Source organism: Vipera berus, assembly GCF_964194415.1.
Source record: "Vipera berus genome assembly, chromosome: 1".
NCBI lineage: Eukaryota > Metazoa > Chordata > Lepidosauria > Squamata > Viperidae > Vipera > Vipera berus.
The window spans coordinates 70,087,040-70,111,187 of NC_138202.1; the positions used below are offsets into that span (position 1 = coordinate 70,087,040).

Here is a 24,148-nt window from a genome sequence, read left to right on the forward strand (position 1 = left end):
AATTTCAATAATAAAATGATAGTAAGAGTAAAAAGTGGGATGAAGGGGGAAAATGATCTGAAAATAAATAATAAACTAAAATAATAAAATAATAAATAAAAAAAGGCTTTTTGGAGGTGTTTATTATAAGGATTACAACCATCTTTCTTTCCCTCTCACCCTGGTAAGCATGTGGTAAAATTACAAATTCAGAAGAATAATGTTCCTAAGTTAGGTTGAACAACTTTTACAACAGAGAAACATTGTTTAAGAAAGCAATACTAATGTTCCAAGGATCTCAAGATTTGCCAAATTGAGCTTACTTTCAACTGGAAACAAAGCGAGCATCCTTTTGGAGCAAATATTAACCTGGCAAAGGAACAGGATGCCCTCATCAATTATGGTTTCTCAGTGCTGTTTTTCTTTAATGAAAATCCACAGGCAAAATACAATAGTGAAACACCACCCATATATTCTGGATTTTTAATTGGCCTTGTCATATTCCATATAGATTGACTATAGATTAATAGATCACTATGTAAATTCCAACTCTCAGTGTTACCTGAAACAGGTTCTTATTACCAGATAACATAAATATTCTGTGGTGGCAACAGCTGGTTGTAGTGACCTCAAGATTTATCTGGGTTTTGCTTACCTTGTTTAAACCTGAAATTTGTTAACATTAAGGCATATTTATCTTCCTCTTGTGGTACAGGAAAACCTGAACAGTCTCAGCAGAAGAGTGGAATGAGGCAATTTGAGTTTTTGAAATGTTTGATTAAAAAACACACACATACCGTTACCTAGCCACTAGTTAGAAGTTTTACCATTCTTGATAGAATGGAGGTTTCTAATTTTTTCAAGAGCCAAACCTCCTTTCCTTCTGATTCCACTTTAAAAGTCAAAGTTGACAGGAAGAACTTGCCATCTTACCAAGCTATGCTGTCTGCGATGAGGGCAAAAGTGCCTTTTATGTATCAGAGAGATGTCAGCCATGTTGAGTCACGTTATGCACACTATCAGAAACAATGTCTTAAGAATGTATCCAAGAGCATTCATTTTCCCAAAGAAACTATTAAACCATCAGCTTTATCTTATAAAGATTATGACCCTAAAGGTCTGTATGATTTTTCTAATGTCATTCGTCAATGTAAAGATGAAGATATTATTTCTAAAAAACCAAGGCAACCAAGAAAGCTGAAACCATCAAGAAGATTACCTCGGCTGAGGGAACCAGAAATTGCTCATGTCCAAGAAACCACTGGGAATCTCCCTCTGTTCTTAGAAGACTGTATCTGGGAAGCCAAAGTAGAAAGTACCCAAGCAGAGCCCGCATTGCTGGTACCCATTCCTCCTCCTCCTCCTCTTTCTCCTCCTTCTTCTGACCTTCCAAATATCCAGGCATTCCTGACGAAACCTCTTGAGAAGTTAGAAGATTCAAGTAGGAAAAGACAGTCCAAATTCACAATCTGGGATGAACCAGAAGAGGAAAAACTAGGATGGGAGGAAAGACTGTTAACAAAGATAAGCAAAACAACAGCTCAATGGATTGTGAACAATCAAACCTCTTGGGGGGGTTGGGTTCAGAATAAGCTAAAACATTTCAAGAAACAAAAGTATGACTGGAACAGCATCAGATATGTACTCCCTTGTGAAAATGATGTGGAATTACTGGATGAAATTCTAGCAGAGGAAACAATAGAAGGAGGTCCTGTTCCAAGAGAGGAACAAAAGAAACTAGAGACACCTCTCTCTGCTTACTATCGGTAAGACACAATATTATTATTACAATAGAAGGAAATATGTAATTTAGGATTGAGCTTTGGAGTCCTTGGTGCTCTCTGAGTTTGGTTGTTTGCTTACAGATGTTTCATTACCCAAATACCTAACATCATCTGTGTTAGTGAGCTTGGGGTTTGCGCCCTGTGGTTTTCTCCTTGGTAGTTCATTGATCAGTCATCAATAGACATATGGAGATAAAACACATTGACACACCATTCAAAAAAAGACAATAAAAAGTTAAGACCCAGATAACCAATACCCAGATAAGCATAATACCAAACAATCAAGAAGAAAACAAAATCTTAATCAAGGAACTTCCAAGGAGAAAAAGCATACCTCCACCGACTCTGACAGGGCAAGCTGCTATATATAGACAAGGAGCAAATCCAACACTCATTAGCACTGAAGATGTTACCTACTGTAGTTGGGTAATGAAATATCTCCAAGCAAACAAACAAGTCTATAAGATGTGAATCTCAGCACATTCTGTAGAAGTTACTTCCAATTAAGGATGCATGGAATATACTATACAGGTAGTCCTCAAGTTACAACCATAATTGAGCCCAAAATTTATGCTGCCCAAGTGATTTTGCCCATTTTATGACTTTTTCCCCACAGCTGTTAAGTGAGTCATTGCATTTGTTAATTTAGTAAAATGGTTGTTAAGTGAACCTGGAGAGCAGGATAGGCCCTTACCTTTAAGCTTACCCCAGAAAGATTTGTTACTTGCGTGCCCTGGCTTGTGTTGCAGAAACAGAAAAAGAATCCTTTTGCAATGGAGCAAGGAACAATAGGTCGCCTTAGTGACTGTTGAGGAGAACATCAGAAGAAAAAGCAAGGGGGTAATCCTCAAAATTAAATATCTCCCATGTATAGAACAAAAATAACAGTCTTTATGTAGGTCTGTATCTTCATGTTCTATGATACATTTTTTTAACCATTAAATCAGATCAATGAAGCAAAGCAAGGCGACATATACTAGTTCATGTCCTCAACTTCTCAATATCTGCTAAACGGGGCTTCCAGAAGTTCCTGATTGCTTGATGGCTTTTCTAGACCATGATAAACAGATGTCTAGTTATTCATTAGACATGGAATAATATTTTTGAATAAAAAACAAAGAAAGAAACCCCCTCCAAACCATGGAAAAAACTGCAAAAAATCCAGTTCTACCTGTAATCTATGGATCTTCTTAAGTAGGATTTTTTTTTGTATGAACCAGTAAATTAATGACTGTTTAAAGCAGAGGTGTCAAACTCAATTTCATTGAGGGCCGCATCAGCATTGCGGTTGCCCTCAGGGGGCCGGGTGGGTGTGGCCTGGGTGGGCATGGCCTACTGGGTGGGCATGGCCAGCTCTACATCGTTCGCATCAAGGGTGCCTATGGGGGCCTGGACAGGAGTGGGACAGATCTGAGGGTCTCTGGCAGAAGGAGGGTCTCTGGGCCAGGGCCAAGGCAGTGGGGGCCGTTCCCTGTTTCCAGGATGGCTTTGCGGGCCACATGAAACCACTTCGCGGGCCGGATCCGGCCCCCAGGCCTTGTGTTTGACATGTCTGGTTTAAAGGGTTGCCACTTTTCTTTTTCCTCCTGACACTACATTTTCAAATTTTTCTCTTAGTAGCTGTTTTTCCTCCTTCAGTGCCCTTCACTGCTGATCCTCCTATAGCCTTACCTGTTGTTACGATAGATGCATCTCTGCAGAACATCTCTGCAGGTGTGTAGGTCTGAAGCCAGAAACCCCTGAATGAGCTGAGATTCTGGTCTATCTAGAGTATTGTGGAGGCTTTAATTTAAATTCTTGTACAGACTCAATCGTTTCTGGCTTCAGTTCTAGTTCTAACCTGAACTCTTCCCTAAGAACTATTCAAATGTTATATTTTATTACTCTATTTTATTTAAAAATCTGTTTATTCATGAGTGATTCAAAGCACTGTATGAAGAAGATTAAAAGGCATAATAAAATAGAGTATTTCGATCATAATACCCTACTACAGTAAATAAGCTAAATGGAGCTTATTTACTATAGTAGGGTATTATGACTGATGGGTCCCATTTGTTTAGATAAATTGTGAGTTGTATTATTTTTTCTAACATGCAATGTATGAAGGTCTATTACAATATATACTATAATTTCTAACCAGCTGATCAGCTTGAGCAATTGGTTACCCTTATTGATTTATTTCCATATAAATCATGCTAACTTCCTTTCCATACAAATCATGTTCACTGAAAACTTCCAGATTGCCATCTTTTCATGCAAGAGTGCTGTGTGAGGATGATCTACTCTTTCACAATGAAACAGCAGAAAAAATATCAATGAAATGTCTCAGACCAGCGACTCCTATTAAACGGCGTGAACGGCTGCACCCCAGGACTGGGAAATATTCATATATGACCCAGAATGTCTTTGAACAAGAGCTTTATTTTGGTAAATATAAGGGGAATGAGTCTTAACTTTATAGAGTGAAAGACTGGTTTCTAAATTGGTTCCACTATAAGCTTGCAGAAAGTTCTACTATGCCAAATCAAATCTTGTGTACTGAGAAATATTATTAGAACAATAGATATTAAAACAATAATGTCTTTATTTCAAGAATTGTGTAATTTTTAATATTATAGGTAGCAGTGGTGACAGAAAACTGAGGAGCCCTGGTGGTGCAGTGGTTAGAATACAGTATTGCAGGCTAACTCTGCCCACAGCCAGGAATTCGACCCTGATAGGGTCAAGGTTGACTTAGTCTTCCATCTTTCTGAGGTTGGTAAAATGAGTACCCAGATGGTTGGGGCAAGATGCTGACATTTTAAACCATACAGAGGGTGCTGTAAAGTACCATGGAGCAGTATATAAGTCTAAGTTGTTAGTCTAATTACTACTGCTATTTTCCTATTCATGTTTATGAGCTTCCCAATGCATCTGGTTGGCCATTGAATGACATAAAATGCTAGACCAGATGAATCTTTGGCCTCATTTGTTTTGCAGATTGTGAAATTCTCATCTTCCTCAAAGGACTCTGGAAATGTTATAGACTGAGAGATGCTCAACCAGTAAACTTAGTGTCTAAACTTTGATTTGCACATAGGACCTTGTCTAAACGCTATAAACTATTGTACCATGCTTATGAGATACAGAAAAGTGTTTCGCATCTGGAAATAATCAATGTTGCTAAGTTCCAATGGTTTTCTTCGTCCTGTCTACTTTCAGGCTCAGCCAAGATTATCCATCAAAAAACCAAGAAGGATCGTATCATTCTGGATAATCAAGATGTATATAACAAACATCTAGAACAATGCTACCCAAGACCTCCTGAACTCTGGAGCTTCAGACCACCAAAAGGGACAAGTAAGAGACGAACACTGTGCTGATTTCCCCCCATCTCATTTTCTCTCCCATTTTCATTTGAGAGAAAAAAATTGCTTTCGAAATTAGGTTAATATATCAAAATAATTTGATGAAAATTATCATCTCTTTTTTTAAAAAACTGAAATTAAGAGGAGAGATTTTTACACTTTCACATGTTATGTGAAAGACTGCTCTTGTTTTCAACCTGATTTCTCACAGAAATCAAGAAAGTGAAGAAATACTTACTTCACTATAGGAAAAAGGCACCTTAACTGGAACTACTTAGGTTTATAATGTTTTTAGACACCTGTGTCCTTATATTTAAAACATTTTTATTTAAATTTGTTTTTTTCAGAGTTGTTGCATTGGTCTAAGTCAGGGGTGTCAAACTGCTGGCTCATGGGCTGGATGCATCATGCCGAAACTGTGCCCACCCCATTGCCGGCAGTGGGAAAAAAGTCGCAATACATCACGACACGTCACATGACGTTGCGAGTTTGACACCCCTGGTCTAAGTTCTATTATTTCTCTTCCACACAATTTCCTAATCATATTCTAACATAGCTTTGGTTTATGACCAGTTGCTGAAAGTACAAGTAGACTTTGGTCAATGACCTGGATTCAAAGTTCTGATGTCTACCCCTCCACGGTCATATGAACCATTTTGGGCACTTGACAATTGGCCTGCATTTATGGTCATTTGCAGCAAGCCCATTGTCAAATGGCTACAAATTATCAGTTTTTCCTCCCCAGAAACCAGTGTTTACTTCCGATTTGGGCAAAAACTGCTCTTGAACAATGTGTTGCCCTAATTGTATAAGGTCTCTTGCTTGAGCAAATGAATGGACTAAAAGACTACCAAGGTCTCTTCCAACCCTGTTTTTCTATGTTCTAATGACTACGGCATTTGCTTAACCATCATGGTATTTGCTTAAGGACTGCCACAAAGGAGTTTTAAAACAGAAGTCCTTCTGTTCTTCTATTAAATCAGGTGCAGTCATGTGATAATCCGTTTTACAACTGTCATGACTTACAACTGAAAGTATGGACTCAATTACAGTTGTAACTCTACCTATATCCAGGGAAAGATTTAGATATAGCTATTCTCCTTTAAAGGGACGCGGTGGCTCAGTGGGTTAGGACGCTGAGCTTGTCGATCGGAAGGTCGGCAGTTTGGCGGGTCGAATCCCGAGTGCCATGTAGCAGAGTGAGCGCCTGTTACTCGTCCCAGCTTCTGCCAACCTAGCAGTTCGAAAGCACGTAAAAATGCAAGTAGAAAAATAGGGACCACTGCGGTGGGAAGGTAACAGCGTTCCGTGCGCCTTTGGCGTCTAGTCATGCCGGCCACATGACCACGGAGACGTCCTCGGACAAGCGCTGGCTCTTCGGCTTTGAAACGGAGATGAGCACCGGCCCCTAGAGTCGGAAACGACTAGCATGCATGTGCGGGGGAACCTTTACCTTTACCTTTATTCTCCTTTAATCAAAGAAAATATCCTGATACAGATTAATTGTTCCCCGTAGGGGCAAGAGGGATAAAAAAAATCAAGATGGCTGCAGCTATTTCATGGAAGCCCCCCCCTTTTTAGCAGGTGTTGTGTAGTGTTTACAGTCAGGGTGGGGCAACGATCACATGATTGCTTCTAGGTAAAATGCTGCTTTCCTCATGTTCTGGATCATGCTAATGGATAAAAGTCTTCAGCCCACAAATTGTGAAGTAGCCTGCTCTGCTACCAACAGGGATTTGTTTTGCATGGGAGAAAAATTCTAGTTCCTCACAAAAACTGAGTGGACTTTTTGCCATTCCATAGATAGGCAGTCAGGATGGGAAAGGAAGAAAAACTGCTATTTAAATATGTAAATAATTGAATTCATAATAATTAAATAATAATTTAAGTATGTAAACTCTTCCCTGGATTTTCAAAATGATTTTTTCATGTTATTCTATCTGTTTGCTTGAATTTATCTATCAGTATTTCTTTATATCATCATCATCATCATCCTAGCCATTGTCTATCCACTGCAAGATGAAGGCCTTACTTCCGCATATTTCCAACCTATACGGTCCTGAGCTTTCCTTTCCCAATTGGGCCTGCTGATGTCATTGATCCATCTTGTTTTAGGTCTCTTTCATGGACACTTTTTATCAAGTGGGATCCATTCTCTGACTGCCTGGGTCCACCTGCCACCAGTTTGACTTACTATTTTTATTTATTTATTTTTTATTTTTATTCCATTTATATCCCGCCCTTCTCCGAAGACTCAGGGCGGCTTATGTGACCATCCCATTTCTATTTCAATTCTTTTACTCTCTTGATGGTATCATATACTTTCATTTGTTCTGTGATCCATGTGCAGGTCTTTCTATCTTGTCTTGTAGTGCCAAGCATGTATCTTTCCATGCCTCTTTGCATCACCTGTAGCTTTTCTATCCATTGTGAGGTTAGTTTCCATGTTTCACCAGCATACATTTGAGCAGGTAGCACACAGTGATTGAAAAATTTTCAGGCATAGTGGGAATTTGTTCTTGAAAATTATGCTTAGCTCTGCCAAATGCCTGCCAACCACATTTAACATGCCATTCAATTTCCTTTATTGTATCACCTTTCATTGAGATCCGTTGACCAAGGTATATATATGTAGTGGTCTACTATGTCTAGTTCTTCTCCAGATATAATTTTTTTCTTTCTTTGGTGAATTTATTCAGCATAACCTGGCTCTTTTTCTAGGTTTATTTTTAAGCCAAATGGTTCTTCTGCTTTTGTATGTGTCTTTATAGTTCTTCTGGATCTTGTGAGAAGAGAATAACATCATTTGCAAGTCTTAAGTGATTTAAGTAGGCAGCATTGATTTTTATTCCATCTTTTGCCCAGTCTAGTTTGCAAAATACTTCTTCAAGGCAGGCTGAGAAAGGATGGGTGATATAGTATTGCCTTGTCATACACCTTGTTCTATATTGATTTCCATTTTAAGATCATTAAGGCAAATTGTCACTATTGTTTTTTCATTTGTTGATTATACTAAGTTTATGTAAGCAATGTCTATGCCTTGGTTGAGCAATGCATTAATTATTACGTTGGAATACTGAATCAAACACCTTTTCCTAGTCAATGAAAGTCATGCACAGAGGCATTGTGTACTTGTTGCACCTTTCAATGACTTGCTGAACAACCTGGATGGGATCCATTGAACTGTAGCCACTTTTGAACCCTGCCTGCTCCTTTGGCTGTGCATCATTTAATGATCTCAATATTCTTTTTGCTATTATCTTGGCTAAAACCTTATAGATGTCTGAAAGAAGGTGTATTGGGCGATGGTTCTTTAAATAATCTTGGGCCCGTTTCTTGTGTATAAGAATCCCTTCAGCATTTTTCAATGCATCAGGTACCTTTTCTTCTCTGAGGCATCTCCAGTTTTGCTAGTATTTTGTATAAACTGTGACTGCTAGCTTTAGGCATTTCAACTTTAACACAGTCATTTCCTGAAGCTTTGCCATTTTCATTCATTTTATTATTTATTGACTATTATGTAATTCAGTTTTATCATTTGAACCCTTACACGTGTATTTAATGTTTTTCTTTGATGTGCCTGCTCCAGCATTTGCAGCTAAAGCAGATTGCTTTGTGTTCCATATGTGTTGACTGTCCACATTCACTGAATTCCAATGTATAAATAACATTTCTATCTGGATATCACCTAATTGTTCTGCATAATACAAAAGCCATTGGGATAATTTAAAATTTTGCCACAATCATTCACTATATAAAAAGAGCCAAGGGAAGTCAAATGTGCTGTTTAGACATTAATCTTTGTTTTTGTTCATCACTTTTACAAACAAGAACTCATATGAATGATTTACTAACTAGCTTTCATTAAAATTGTTCTGGATCAGCTAAAAAAGTGCAGAAGGGAATGATCCACTGGAAAACCCTTCCCACTCTTATTGAAGATTTTTCCCAAGTGGATGAAATACAATCACCTGACTCAACTGGAAGAGAAAGAGATCTGTGTGCTAAACAGGAAGAAAACGTATCTGAGACTGTTCGCATCTGTAAGAAAATGTTGGAACAATGGAAAACTGCCTGGAAATTTGGTAAGTGCATACTCTTTTTCTAGTTCTGGCTTAAGTTTGTTCTAGCCCATTTAAGTTAATGGCCATTTTTTTGTTTTGACTGCTGCTATTAATAACTGCCGAATCTCCTGTAACCTGTTACGAGTGGGTCACTTGAAATAATAATAATAAATAATATTCTCTCTGACGTTCTTCTTATGGTACTTTTGTACTTAACTTTCAGATCCTCATTGGCAGACAGCAACTATAGAAGGAATACTTGCAGACCTTGCTGATCTGCATGCTCAAAATCGGATTAATGGTTTACTTGTCTGTGCATCTGCTGTGCTTGAGCGTCCCTGTAAAGTCCCAAATGCAAGTCAGGAGTCAGGTAGATGGGCTGGGTGGAAATTTCTATCATTTCACTTACCGTATATTTCTTGAGAATTACTAGATACCACAGCTGCTGGGATATAAACAGTAACTGATTCAAGTACTCTTGATTTCTTCCTAGACAAGTTAAGTTGCGGTTCCATCCATTTTTACGTTAAGAGAAGGCTTAACTGAATCTATTGGATGATACCATTGGCTAATAATTCAAGCAATCATATAGAATAATATAGAAACAATTAGGTTTCTGTGTGCATTGGATACTACCGGTAGTCCTCGCTGTACAACAATTTGTTTAGTGACTGTTCAAAATTACAAAGGCACTGAAAAAACTGACTTATGACCATTTTTCACACTTACAACCGTTGCAGTATCCCCATAGTCACGTGATCAAAATTCAGGCACTTGGCAACTCATATTTAGTGTCCTGTGATCATGTGATTCCCTTTTGCAACCTTCTGACAAGCAAAGTTAATGGAGAAGCCAGATTCATTTAAAAGCCATGTTACTAACTGAACAATTGCAGTGATTCACTTAATAGCTGTGAATCACTTAAGAACTGTCTTGCTTAGCAACAGAAATTTTGGGTTGTAAGTTGAGGACTACCTGTACTTTTATAAAAGGACGATGAAAGGAAATGCCTTTTATTGACCTAGTTCACATTTAATCTTAACCCTGAGATCAATCAGTAAAGTAACCTAAATTAAATAAAAATTAACCTGTTTTAAAATCTTGCAAAACTACCAAATTTTGCAAAATTTCAGCAAGTTCATGTAAGGTTTCCCAAATGATATTATGAGATTTTGCATAAGAACGGCAACATTTTAATCTCATAGGATTTTATATGTCTAGAGTTTAAAGACTGCCAAATTTTTGTATTAAACTACAATGTACTTAATTGTTTTTGTAAGTGTGAATCAGCCTATTATATCTTGCTGATTGCAGTTTAAAAATCTTGGGCTTATTGTTATAAGCAATACAGCCATTAAGTCACATCAATGGGTTGCCTGGCTCCAGAAGTTCCAGTATTTAAAATTTAGGATTTAAAACAAATATGCTGGTAACTGACTTTGGATTTCTGAGTTTTAAATGTATATTTTATTACTGAACTACAAGAGTCACCTTCTAGAGAAGATGGGCGGCATAAAAAATTAATAAATAATAATAATGATGACCTGGCACTGTCAACTAGCATGGGGATCCAATCGTGGTATGCAGCATTTGAGGTGGTTGGTCACTAGAGGGCGCTCCATCCATTTTTAAACTCTTTTTTAAAATGGATTTTATGGGTTTTATTTGTAAATTACTCAGAGTAAATTACTCATAGTGAGGTGGGCAATGTATACATTTGTTAAAAATAAATATACTATCCCTTGCCCCACTGCAAGAATTTGGGATACACATTCCAAAGCTTAGCTAAGAAATAATTTAATTGTCCTCCAAGCACAATGACTGTCTTAGTTCATTTTAGTTTTTAATTCTCTCCATTGTCTCTGACAAGAATAGTGCCCTTTGCAATGCACATTTCAAAACCTTTCTAAAAGACTTAAGAAATCTTTAAAAAGCTATAAAACCTTCACAGCAATTTATTTATATAATAATAATAATAATTATTATTATTATTATTATTATTATTATTATTATTATTATTATTATTATTATTATTATTATTATTATTATTATTATTATTATTATTATTAATCCCATTTATATCCCGCCCTTCTCCGAAGACTCAGGGCGGCTTACAATTTAAGCACAAACCAATTTTAACATACTGTAAGTATATTTTTTAAATCCAGCATTGTTTCATCATGCACATGTGCTGTTTTCCTCAGTAATAGGACTAGATACTTTCACGAAGGGCATAGAGATTGAGGATATACCGAAAAAAATACAGCCTTTGCTGCAAAAAACTCTGTTTGATTCGGATGCACATGTACGAATGGCAGCTGCAGTATGCTTCTATGCCATGTGGAAACCAAATCCAGAGGCACAGTCTATTATGAAGGATGCTCTGATACATGGTTAGTATACATCTTTTTTTTCTCTGTATGAATATTCCTAATCCATAAAGCCATGATAATTGAGGGGACCTTGGTGCTCTCTGAGCTTGGTTGTTTTCTTGTAGAAGTCTTGATGATGTTCAGGACTAGCATTGATGATGTTACCTAGTTTGAGTAATGAAACATCTGCAAGAAAGTAACCAAGCTCTGAGAGCACCAAGGACGCCTCATCTCAACCCTGAGCTACAAATATACTCTTTTATTGGCCATGATAATTTTTTTGCCTCACAAAAAGCTAGGAAGAGTATCGAGAAAGGGATCCAAACAGAGAAATGCAGGAACCATTACCTATTTCTTAAGTCCAAAACAAAGAGATAACCGTCAGATGCAACTCATGTACATGCCTCACTGACCTATAACAGGGCTTTTCAACTTTTTCACCCATTGTACCACTTTTAGGATATGGCAATATCCGAGTACCACCAGTCGCCTAGCACGGTGTCAAAAACTTGATGACCAAAAAAAAAAAGGAAAAAAGTGATGAAGTACAGGTAGTCCTCGACTTACAACAGTTTGCTTAGTGACTGTTCGAAGTTACAATGGCACTGAAAAAAGCACCCCCCAAGCCACAGCACAGCAAGACACCTGCCTGCCCACCCGGTTGCGTTCTTCCTCCTGTCCGAGGTTTTCATTGTTGTGAGCATTTCTGTTGAGGATTGGCAGCAGGGGTGGGGTGGGGGGGTGTTTGGTTTTTATTCCTCCCCCCTCTGCTGGGTGGTTGCAGCAGGTTTTGGTCACTTCACATGACCCTGGGACACTGTGACCGTCATAAATATGAATCGGTTGCCAAGCATCTGAATGTAAATCACAAGATCCTGGAGATGCTGCAACATTCCAGCTGATCGGCGCTTCTTCTGGGCTCAGCAGAAGCACCAGGATCAGTGCCGAGCTCCAGCTGGAGCCTGGCGCTGATCCTGGCGCTTCCGCTGAGCTCTGACAGCCCCAAAGAAGCGCTGATCCTGGCCCTTCCGCTGAGCCCTGACAGCCCTGCAGCTCCAGCCATCTCTTGCTCAGGCTTGTGCAGTGCTGCCACTGGTTCAGCTCATTCCCCTCCCCCGCTACCACTTTTCTAGGATGGTCGTGTGCCACCTGCCAGGTGCCAATGTACCACAGGTGGTACCCGTACCACTGGTTGAAAAGCCCTGACCTATAAGATAGAGGAATAGGTACTGCTCAGTCAAATTTGCAAGATTGATGTCAGCCCTACTAGGCAGACCAGACCAGGAAATCAACTCCATGGGAAGGCTAACACAACTTTTATTGATTGGCTATGATACCTGAACCTTGCAGGTTTGACTTCTCCTCCTTCTTACACTCCAGTGAATCAGAGAGGGGTCCGCCTGAGCCGCTTCTGAAAGTTATTTCATTGTTCTGGATTTTTAAAAAAGGCTTTGCCCCCTTTTGCTTAAGTAATGGTTCCTGCATTTCTCTTCTGACATCTGCCTTACTCTCCATAGCAGACATGTCAAACTCACACAGTGCATCGGGACAGTTTCGCCATTGCCGGCAATAGGGTGGACACGGCTTCCACGTGATGTGTCCAGCCCACGGGCTGGCAGTTTGACACCCCTGCTCTATAGACTAGGACCCCCATCTAGCTAAAGGAGAAATGGGAACATGAATCACCTGCAAAGACCCTGTGCCTTTTCCATACATCATTAGGCCCCATTGAAAAGCAACAGGATTGGCTAATTACATTGCTACCTGGACTAAGGAGTAGATCAAATGACATACAGGTAGTCCTTGACTTATAGCAGTATTTTTAGTGACCATTTGAAGTTACAATGGCACTGAAAAAAGTGACTGATGACCATTTTTCACACTCATGACCTTTGTAGCATCCCCATGGTCACCTAATCAAATTTCGGATGTTTGGCAATTTGACTCATATTTATGATGGTTGCAGTGTCCCGGGGTCATGTGATCACCTTTTGCGACCTCCTGACAAAGACAATGGAGAAGCCAGATTCACTTAACAATTAGTGTGACTAATTTAACAATTCAGTTAACAGCTGTGGCAAGAAAGGTCATAAAATGGGGCAAAATTCACTTAACAACTGTCTTGCTTAGCAACAGAAATTTTGTGCTCAGTTGTGGTCGTATGTTGAGGACTACTATATTTTTATCCAAAAAATTTAATATTTTTATGCAATCTTTTGGGGGATTCGGAACCCTGACATGCATTTATTCCCATTTTCTCGTTAGGTAATTCTGCAGACAGCTGGGCAGCAGCTCAAGCTCTAGCACTGGAAGGAATTGCCAGTTTCCAGGTAGTGGAAAGGATTCTGTCTCAGATTTTTGATCAGAACGATGATGCCTCAGAAGAGCAGGCATGTCTTTTGTTAGCTCGGCTCAGCAAACACACAGTAAGTGTACCAAAGCTCAGGAAGAAGAATGTGGGGAGAAGCACATGATAGGTAGGGCGGCCGAGGAGTTCTGAATCAATTTTCTCATCCTTATTGGATACACACTGTTATGTATTGAGCTTGTGGTACCATACCACGTGCGTTACTGGAGAGCTAACGGCTCCCCAGAAACCCAGACAGGCCGTCTCCGGTCCTGCAATTGGTCAGCCCTAGGCGGCAAGCTCGGGTTCAATCCTATTGGCTACTTCTGTAGGGTTTGGCTATATATTGTGGCTGGCTGCGGCCCAAGCTCAAGTACAGTACTGGCGAAAATAAAGAATTTCACTGTACTCAGCCTTGTGTCTTCGTTCCTGCTCACCAGAGCCCACGACATAAAACACACATTGTGCACTAGGGTGTCAGCAAGGGCAGCAGCTCATTTTCCTTGTTGTGCTTCACAAGCAAAATGGAATTGAATTGGGTGGGAGGGAGGCCACCAGGGGATATCAGGCTTCAAGGAGATTTTACCATCTTTTAGGCTTTTGCCACATGCATGCTTGCAGAAAAGACCACTATGGCTACATTTCTTCAAAAAAATTAAAAAAAAATGCTTGCCATCTAAAAAGCAAGCCTTTGGGACCTCACCAATGAGGTAGCTCCGAAGAGTGGTGAGCAGTGCTTTTTTTGTAAAAGAAAAAGGTGCCGGAATTCTCACATGTCATACAAACCCGCCTTGCCTACCCTACAAGGTTCCATCCAAAAAAGGTGCCGGAACTCCGTTCTGAGTGTTCTATGACAAAAAAAGCCCTGGTGGTAAGATGTCATCAAACTGTTGTTGAATTATATTTCCTTTTTATGAGATAGAGACTGGAATGCTGATTTTCAAAACATCACTCTTTGTTTCCAGTTCTGAGCCAGGCTACAGTAATGCCGCAGTTCCTGTTTTCATTTATCAGTGTGTCTTACATGCCTTCCTTTTGTTTTCTTCTTCCTCTTCCCTTTGCTTTCAGGTTAAACTATTTTGGGGGGAGAGGGAAGAGACAGCACACCCAGTATAGTAGGGAAGATATTTTGCTTTAAACCAGTGGAATAAATTTTAACTGCGGTGTTAAAAACTTTGCCTTTTATCTTCTATTACGTCACCTTAGCTCAGCCATTTAGTTAAGAGGAAATGATCAGATACTAACATGTAACATCCACCTTTCTTAATTTCTTAATTTCTTTCCTCTTTTTATATGTATTCATTTGTGTGTGTGTTTTTCTCTCTCTGTGTGTGCATATAATTTTAATTTAATTTAATTTAATTTATTAATATTTCTATACCGCCCTTCTCCCGAAGGACTCAGGGCGGTGTACAGGGCAAGAGTAAAATACAAAATTACAAAAGTTAAAAGTAATTAAATATATGCCCGTTAAAAGAACAATTAATACATAATAAATAACCCCAATAAAATAATAATAACCCCCCCAATCCCCCCTCAGGCCAGGCTGGCTTGTTCGAACAAGTATGTTTTTAGGTCGCGGCGGAAGGAGCGGAGATCGGGCGCCGTCCGGAGCTCAACTGGTAGCTGGTTCCATAATTCTGGGGCGCCCACAGAGAAAGATCTCCCCCTGGGGGCCAAAATTGGCAAAATTACAAATTCTTTTGGTTTTTCATTTATGACTCTTTAATGGTAATCAAATTGACATACAATGGATATGAGTTAAAAAATTACAATAAACTATTTTATTATTTCAAATTCTTCTCAAATAACAGATTGCAATAAAATCTTTATTACTCTACAATAAACTTGTCAGTTGGGAAAACCATAAATTGTCCTTATGTATAAGAAAAAATATAGTTTTTGAGTTTACATATGCATGCACACACACACACACATACTAAATGCTTTGCTATTTTTATTTTCTTTTTTTGATTGTTCAAGTAATGTGAAGAATAAGCAAAAATAACAGTTGCATTAATGCATATATTAGCAAGTTAAACCTTCAATAGCAAAACTTGCACACTAAATCTACACCTAAATCTACTGTTTGATACCAATATTCGGTAAAATCATGAAAGTGTTCTTTTTAAAAAGATATTTTAATAAAAAGAAATAAAAAATATCCTTTATACCCTTTTGAGAGATGAGTTATAAATCCCCCTTTCTTCCTGTCTATGTACAGAATGTCATATGGACACATTATAGAATATTTTTAGATTCTTTGTTAATTTAATGCTTTCAGGGCTTGGTTCATTGTTTACTGGCATCAGAATTGAACAGCTATCAATGGATACATCGGGTTTTGGCATGTAAAACATTGTCTCGTATTCCAGGGAGCGTCACCCAGGTATGTTTCATCTCATAAATTGGAAACACAAAAAATATTGGTGATGCTATTTTTCTGATACGATTGAAGCTTATTGGAGATTCCATCTTACAGGAACAAAAGAAAAATATCTCTCGTTAAAAAAAAATAATTTACACAAGGCTTTAAAACTGAACTATTATTGTGGGTAGATGTTGGCAAGAGGTTTATCAAAAACATTCCCTTCTCTTATTGCTGCATCCAAAGACAGAAAGACCAGTCTCTTTGGACTTTCTTATATTTTTTGTTTGAGGGAAACACTCAGCCTTTCTACATGGTTATCTCTGAAAGTGTTTCTCATAGTGATAGTAAAATCAGAAACAACTCATTATTCTAAAAAAAAGTGGATTTAAAAAAACCCTCTTATATGTGTTATATGAAGTCACTTTATGACTTACATAAGGTCTTCTAAATAGGACCTCAAGAACAAAATTGTCCAACTGATGTGGACAGATTGGAAAATTGAGGTACGCCAGGCAGCTGCCAAGGTTTTGGGACATTTGAAACTTGGAAAAGAAGTCCATGATCAGCTGAGGTGAGCATCATACATCACTTGCATTATCTGTACTTTTATGTAGCAACATAGATGCGGTACGGTATCTCCAGTGGACACAAACCGCCTCCACAATACCTTAACATGAGAAATGATATATTGTATATTTATATGCAAACTGCCATCAGTATTATGATACGGCCTGTTTTTTGTGATGATAAAGGGAGAAAAATATTCATGTTTTCTGTAAAGATTTTTCATGCACAGAGGACCGAATTTCGGTTACCTGCAAGGAAAGATAGCCTTCTTGCATTCCTGTAGCTTTGTACCTCATGAAAATATTTTCCCAAAATTGAGAAACACCCTAGAAGAGAATAGATGGCAGAAAGGAAATGTGACAACAAAAAATAATTGTCATATATGCCAGGTGTGGAATGGACCCTACCCCTTTGCTTGTACAGGTGTCTTCCAATGTTCTTTGAAAGAATTACTAAAACATTTTAGGATCCCTAAAATCTGATTGATGTATAATTAGCTGTATAATTATTAATGCTAAACCTAGCAACTAATAACATGATGACAAATATGTTTGCATTGAAGCTGCTGTGTATTATTATTTAGCTTTGCCCTCAAAGCTAAGTAATACATTTTCTTTTATTTTCCCTGGGATGCGTAAATCAAGTGAGCTTATCATTCACTAATGGCATACTTATCCTCTCAGAGACAATCTAAAAAGGGGAGACTGCCGGAAGAAAGTGGAAGCTCTTTCGTTGATTGGCTGGCTGAAATTCATGACAGCCAGGCTGCTCCCTGGCTTTCTTCAGTGTTTCTCTGATGACTTCGTAGCTGTCAGAAAAGAAGCTTGCTGGGCAGCCGGAGCACTTCAGATTAAAGAAGAGACAGTAAGTGTTCACTAAAACCATTGATAAAGGATTTGAATGCAAAGGTGTACATAAACTCCATTTCTGAATGTAAGATTCTCAGAGTTACATTACTCTGATCTAAGAATATGTTGCTGTTGTTGTTAGTTGCAAAGTCATGTCCGACCCATCACGACCCCATGGATAATGTTCCTCCAGGCCTTCCTGTCCTCTACCATCTTCTGGAGTCCGTTTAGGCTCACGCCTACTGCTTCAGTGACTCCATCCAGCCACCTCATTCTCTGTCGTCCCCTTCTTCTCCTGCCCTCAACCTTTCCCAGCATTAGGCTCTTCTCCAGTGAGTCCTTCCTTCTCATTAGGTGGCCAAAGTATTTGAGTTTCAACTTCAGGATCTGGCCTTCTAAAGAGCAGTCGGGGTTGATCTCCTCTAGGACTGACCGGTTTGATCACCTTGCAATCCAAGGGACTCGCAGGAGTCTTCTCCAGCACCATAGTTCAAAGGCCTCAATTCTTTGGCGCTCAGCCTTTCTTATGGTCCAGCTTTCACTGCCATACATTGCAACTGGGAAGACCATAGCCTTTACTATACACACTTTTGTTGGCAGGGTGATGTCTCTGCTTTTTAGTATGCTGTCTAGATTTGTCATGGCTTTCCTACCCAGGAACAAGCGTCTTTTAATTTCTTGGCTGCAGTCCCCATCTGCAGTGATCTTGGAGCCCAGGAAAATAAAATCTGTCACTATCTCCATTTCTTCCCCACCTATTTGCCAGGAATTGAGAGGGCTGGATGCCATGATCTTGGTTTTCTTAATGTTAAGTTTCAAGCCAACGTTTGCACTCTCCTTCACCCGCAACAAGAGGCTCTTTTGTTCCTCTTCACTTTCTGCCATTAGAGTGGTATCATCTGCCTATCTTAGGTTGTTGATATTTCTCCTGGCAATCTTAATTCCAATTTTTGATTCATCTAGCCCTGCCTTTCTCATGATGTGCTCTGCATATAAGTTAAACAGGCAGGGTGACAGTATATAGCCTTGCCGGACTACTTTCCCAATTTTGAACCAATCAGTGGTTCCGTGTCCAGTTCTCACTGTTGCTTCTTGACCCGCATATAGGTTTCTCAAGAGACAAATAAGATGGTCTGGTACTCCCATCTCTTTAAGAACTTGCCACAGTTAGTTGTGATCCACACAATCAAATGCTTTAGCATAGTCAATGAAGCAGAAGTAGATGTTTTTCTGGAACTTCCTAGCTTTCTCCATGATCCAGCGTATGTTGGCAATTTGATCTCTAGTTCCTCTGCCTCTTCGAAATCCTGCCTGTACTTCTGGTAGTTCTCAGTCCACATACTGCTGGAGTCTAGCTTGTAGGATTTTAAGCATAACTTTACTAGCGTGTGAAATGAGTGCAATGGTGCGATAGTTTGAACATTCTTTGGCACTGCCTTTCTTTGGAATTGGAATGTAAACTGATCTTTTCCAATTCTGTGGCCACTGTTGTGTTTTCCAAATTTGCTGGCAAATTGAGTGTAGCACTTTTACTGCATCGTTTTTTAAGATTTTGAATAGCTTAGCTGGAATACTGTCACCTCCACTAGTTTTGTTGTTGCTCAGCTTTCCTAAGGCCCATTTCACTTCACATTCTAGGATGTCTGGCTCGAGGTCAGTGACCACCTCATCGTGGTTATCAGGGACGTTAAGCTCGTTCTTGTATAGTTCTTCTGTGTAATTTTGCCACCTCTTCTTAATCTCTTCTGCTTCTGTTAGGTCCCTGCCATTTTGGTCCTTTATCATGCCCATTTCTGCATGAACGTTCCCTTCATCTCTCCAATTTTCTTGAAGAGATCTCTAGTCCTCCCTATTCTATTGTTTTCTTCTATTTCTTTGCACTGTTCATTTAACAAGGCATTCTTATCTCTTCTATCTATTCTCTGGAATTCTGCATTCAATTGGGTGTATCTTTCTTTTTCTCCCTTGCCTTTTGCTTCCCTCCTGTCCTCAGCTATTTGCAAAGCTTCCTCAGACAGCCATTTTGCTTTCTTGCATTTCTTTTTCTTTGGGATGGTTTTAATTGCTACTTCTTGTACAGTGTTGTGAACCTCCATCCATAGTTCTTCAGGCACTCTGTCTATCAGATCTATTTGTCACCTCTACTGTATATTCGTCAGGGATATCATTTAGTTCATATCTGAATGGCCTAGTGCTTTTTCCTACTTTCTTCAGTTTAAGCCTAAATTTTGCAACGAGAAGCTCATGATCTGAGCCACAGTCAGCTCCTGGTCTCGTTTTTACTGACTATATAGAGCTTCTCCATCTTTGGCTACAGAGCACATAGTCAATCTGATTTCTGTATTGACTGTCTGGTGATGTCCATGTGTAGAGTTGTCTCTTGGGTTGTTGGAAAAGAGTGTTTGCTATGACCATCGTATTCTCTTGACAAAATTCTATCAGCCTGTGCCCTGCTTCATTTTGTACTCCAAGGCCAAACTTGCCTGTTATTCCAGTTATCTTTTTGGCTTCCTACTTTAGCATTCCAATCCCCCGTGATGATAAGGACATCATTTTTGGGTGTTAGTTCTATAAGGTGCTGTAGGGCTTCATAGAACCGGTCAATTTCATCCTCTTCAGCACCGGTGGTTGGGGCATAGACTTGGACTACTGTGATATTGAATGGTTTGTCTTGGATTCGAACTGAGATCATTCTGTCATTTTGGGGATTGTATCCCAGTATTGCTTTTCCTACTCTTTTATTATGAAGGCTACTCCATTTCTTCTGAGGGATTGTTGCCCACAGTAGTATACCTGATGGTCATCTGAATTAAATTCACCCATTCCTGTCCATTTTAGTTTGCTGATTCCTAAGATGTCGATGTTCAGTCTTGTCACCTCTTGTTTGACCATGTCCAGCTTTCCTTGATTCATGGATCTTACATTCCAGGTTCCTATGGAGAAAAAATCTTTACCACCATATACATCCACAGCTGAGCGTCCTTTCGGCTTTGGCCCAGTCGCTTCATTCTTTCTGGCGCTACTAGTACTAGCCCTCTGCTCTTCCCTAGTAGCATATTGGACGCCTTCCGACCTGAGGGGCTCATCTTCCAGTGTCATATCTTTTTGCCTTTTGGTACTGTCCATGGGGTTTTCATGGCAAAGATACTGGAGTGGTTTGCCATTTCCTTCTCCAGTGGATCATGTTTTGTCAGAACTCTCTGCTATGACCTGTCCATCTTGGGTGGCCCTGCACAGCATAGCTCATAGCTTCATTGAATTACACAAGCCCCTTCACCACGACAAGGCAATAATCCATGAAGGGGATCTAAGAATAGAACAATACAACTTGCTTGTGAATGAAGAAATATCCTAGTTTAGTAAGGAAAATCTGTGTGCAGAATCAGTCTTCTGCATATATAACTGGTTGGGTTATAAAACAGGATATGCAATTATATTTCTACATTGGATATTTATTTAGAATGAATGTGCCTTTTGATATATCCCCATCTGGTCAGCACTAATTACGTACATTGTGCTTTGGATTTGTGCCAGTATCTGAATAAAGTTGGCATCATCTACGGTAGTAGATGGAGCTTTATTTTTACATACAAGAAGAGGCAATTGCTTAATGGGGGCACTTTATCTTTTAAACCATATCATTTATTTGCTGAAGGCCTAAATGCATTAAAGGTAATCCTCAAATTATGACTTTAATTGATCCTGGAATTACAATCATAATCATGCCGGTCGTTAAGCAGGCCATCATGTAATTGCACCCAATTTATCTTTTTTGCAGTGGTCATTAAATGAATGTGATGGTCATTAAGTGAATCCATTGTCCGCAATGGGCATTTTCTGCCAGTATCCAGAAGTAAAGGCCAGTTTCCTTTAAAAAACATTGTAAATTGTGGTGCTGTGATGAGACACTGTAAGCAGTTGTAAATGTGGGTTGGTCACCAAGTGCCTAAAATGCAATTATGTGACCACTGGGTGGGGCACCGTCAGAACTTAGAACCTGATCGTAAGTATAGTTTTTGTGTTCTACATTAACTTCAGTCACCTAGCATCTTTTGTCCGTGGGAGGGAAAAACCATGACTCCAATCAAATTCAAGTTATGGTGAGGAATCTGTAATCTGCCAGATGTTCCTAAAGCCCCAACCTCTGTTAACAGTGACTTTGTTGTTTGGGTTTATAGGGAGTGTTGTAGTTCAGCAATGCCTGAATGCCATAAATTGCTCACTCCAGTGAGATGCAGTGCCTGGATAAAAGGTTATTTCATGTTATTCCTAAGCATCCTATTACACTCATAAAGATGTCAGAAAATAGAAGACAGGAAGGAAAGAACAGAGAACGAAAGATGTGTCTTGAAAAATCTCTTTGAGACAAATTGATAATTATTTCTTCCTTTTGAAAATAGAAATGACAAAGTAGCAAGCAAAACTGCAACTAAAGGCTTCATCCCACAGACACATCAATAGGAAGAAAATGGTGAAGGCAACAGGATGAAGTGCTTTGAGAGCTGAATCTGGTTTGTGGCCTGCCAGTTATCTATTCCTTAAAGCCCGTTCCTCCTGTAAAAGCAAACATTTTTTTCAGCAAGAAGGATGAGTCAGGGATTTATCAATATCTAGCAAGTCACAAGTCACCTAATTATTGTGTTCATAAGCTTTTATTGTACAGTATAATATATCTGTACTTGCATATTGTGGTCTTGGTTCTCTAGTTACAGCTTTTAATTTGGGATAACTTATGTATTTAATATAAATAACCCTATTTTAAAAAGATATATGAAGAAGGCTCTGTATCAGTCAACAGATTTTGTTGTTGTTGTTGTTGAACAGGTACTGAAATGCCTTTTTAAGATCATGCAGACCGATCCTTTATGGAAAATCAAAGCTCTTGCCATCAGAGGTATTGTACTATTAAACTGTGGAGAATTCTTATTACAGTTTGAACCCTATCTATAAATTGATTTTGTAACTGTAACTTTGGATGTTCTCTTATTTGTGAAAAATTCATCTAGTTGGTCACTAAAAGAAAAGGAAGGTGGTCTTCTTACAACCTGAATAAGGCTTACATTTTAGGGAGTATGTATTGTATTGCATCCGTGTGTGTGAGAGCAACATGGACCCAGGTTAACCATGCTTGGCTTAGGCCCACTAGGAGTAGGCTAAGATGGATTTAAATGTGTTGTGATTATCAAGTCTAATCAAACAACTGTACTCCCAACTGGTGATCCATAGAGATACAGCAAGTGAGCAGTAAATGTAATCCTCATGAGGTCAATAAAATGGACCACTTGCATGTAGGTATGAACTATATTGTGTACAGTTTATTTGAAATGGCTGGCTTAGAAGGTAATTTACAAAATTTTTGATGTCAGTAGAGTACTACATAAAGAAGAAATGGTCTACACTAAATATAATCAAATTTGGATCTAAACCCTCTTTCAATAATCATCTCAAATTCTGGTAATTTGCTGGAGCTGGAAGGAAGATTTACTTACTTACTTACTTACTTACTTACTTATTTATTTATTTACTAAACCAGTGTTTAGTAAATAAATGGCAAATACCGGTTCACAGAGACAAAAAGCTCACTGCCTGACATAAAATGTCAAAGCAACTATCATTTTCTTTTCTGACAGCTTTGGGTCAGATAGGTGAGGCAAGTCCTTACCTAAAAGACCTCCTCCTCTGGGCCCTTCATTATGAAGAAGATCCTGGGGTACGAAGGGAAGCCTGCCGGAGTATCATCACTCTCAAAATGCAGGATGAAACTGTTCGGGCTACTTTACTGATGAGAATGATACTAGAACCAAATGAGAAAGTGAAAGAGTAAGTTACTGTTTTCATAAAAGACCACTCATGTGTTTGGAAAGTTCCTTCTCCGAGGACATCCTATAGGACTGTGTCTCTCAATCTTGGCTACTTTTAAGGTTCGTGAAATTTTTAACTGCTAGTGTTCCTCAGTTTTCTTATTACAAATTTGAAAAAAATATCCCCTTGTTCTTCAAACATAAGCGTTCCTTGCCACTACACTGATTTATTTGTATAGTAATGGGTTCTGGGAGTGAGTCAATAATAGTCTGCATTGGCAACTGTGATTTTTAAACCATGGTTTGTGGCTCACGACTCCTAATTATAGTTTATAATTATAACTATAATCCTAATTATAGTTTTAAGCAAGACAAGATTTGATGCAATCTTTGAATCCTGTCCATAACATTTTATTAATGATTTGAGAGCAGTCTAGTCAATTATAGCTAGTCTTTGATTTACCACTGGTTGCTTAGTGATTGTTTGAAGTTATGATGGGCCTCCCTGGAGCTACTTATGAACTAGTTCTGAAGTTCCCACAGTTGCTCACCTACCCCTATGAGCACACGCTACAGCCATTTGTAGCATCCTGTGGTCACATAATCATATTTTACAACGGTTTTGCAAAAAACTGGCATTTACTCCTGGTTACTACAAAACCAGATCA

General features: G+C 38.9%; 1 protein-coding gene across 1 annotated transcript in view; it reads left to right on the top strand.

Annotated features, from left to right (window-relative positions):
• Positions 1–819: 819 nt before the first annotated feature.
• HEATR4 (HEAT repeat containing 4) overlaps positions 820–24,148 on the top strand; it is a gene marked incomplete at its 5' end in the record, with an annotated part of 33,388 nt that continues 10,059 nt past the window's right edge. The window contains 12 exons of the mRNA XM_081326304.1: positions 820–1,745; positions 4,003–4,190; positions 4,965–5,102; positions 8,995–9,195; positions 9,398–9,544; positions 11,379–11,567; positions 13,812–13,972; positions 16,178–16,282; positions 16,717–16,835; positions 17,515–17,695; positions 22,504–22,573; positions 23,310–23,499. Of these exons, the coding sequence (XP_081182430.1) occupies positions 820–1,745; positions 4,003–4,190; positions 4,965–5,102; positions 8,995–9,195; positions 9,398–9,544; positions 11,379–11,567; positions 13,812–13,972; positions 16,178–16,282; positions 16,717–16,835; positions 17,515–17,695; positions 22,504–22,573; positions 23,310–23,499 (2,615 nt within the window). The remainder of the gene's footprint in view (positions 1,746–4,002; positions 4,191–4,964; positions 5,103–8,994; positions 9,196–9,397; positions 9,545–11,378; positions 11,568–13,811; positions 13,973–16,177; positions 16,283–16,716; positions 16,836–17,514; positions 17,696–22,503; positions 22,574–23,309; positions 23,500–24,148) is intronic.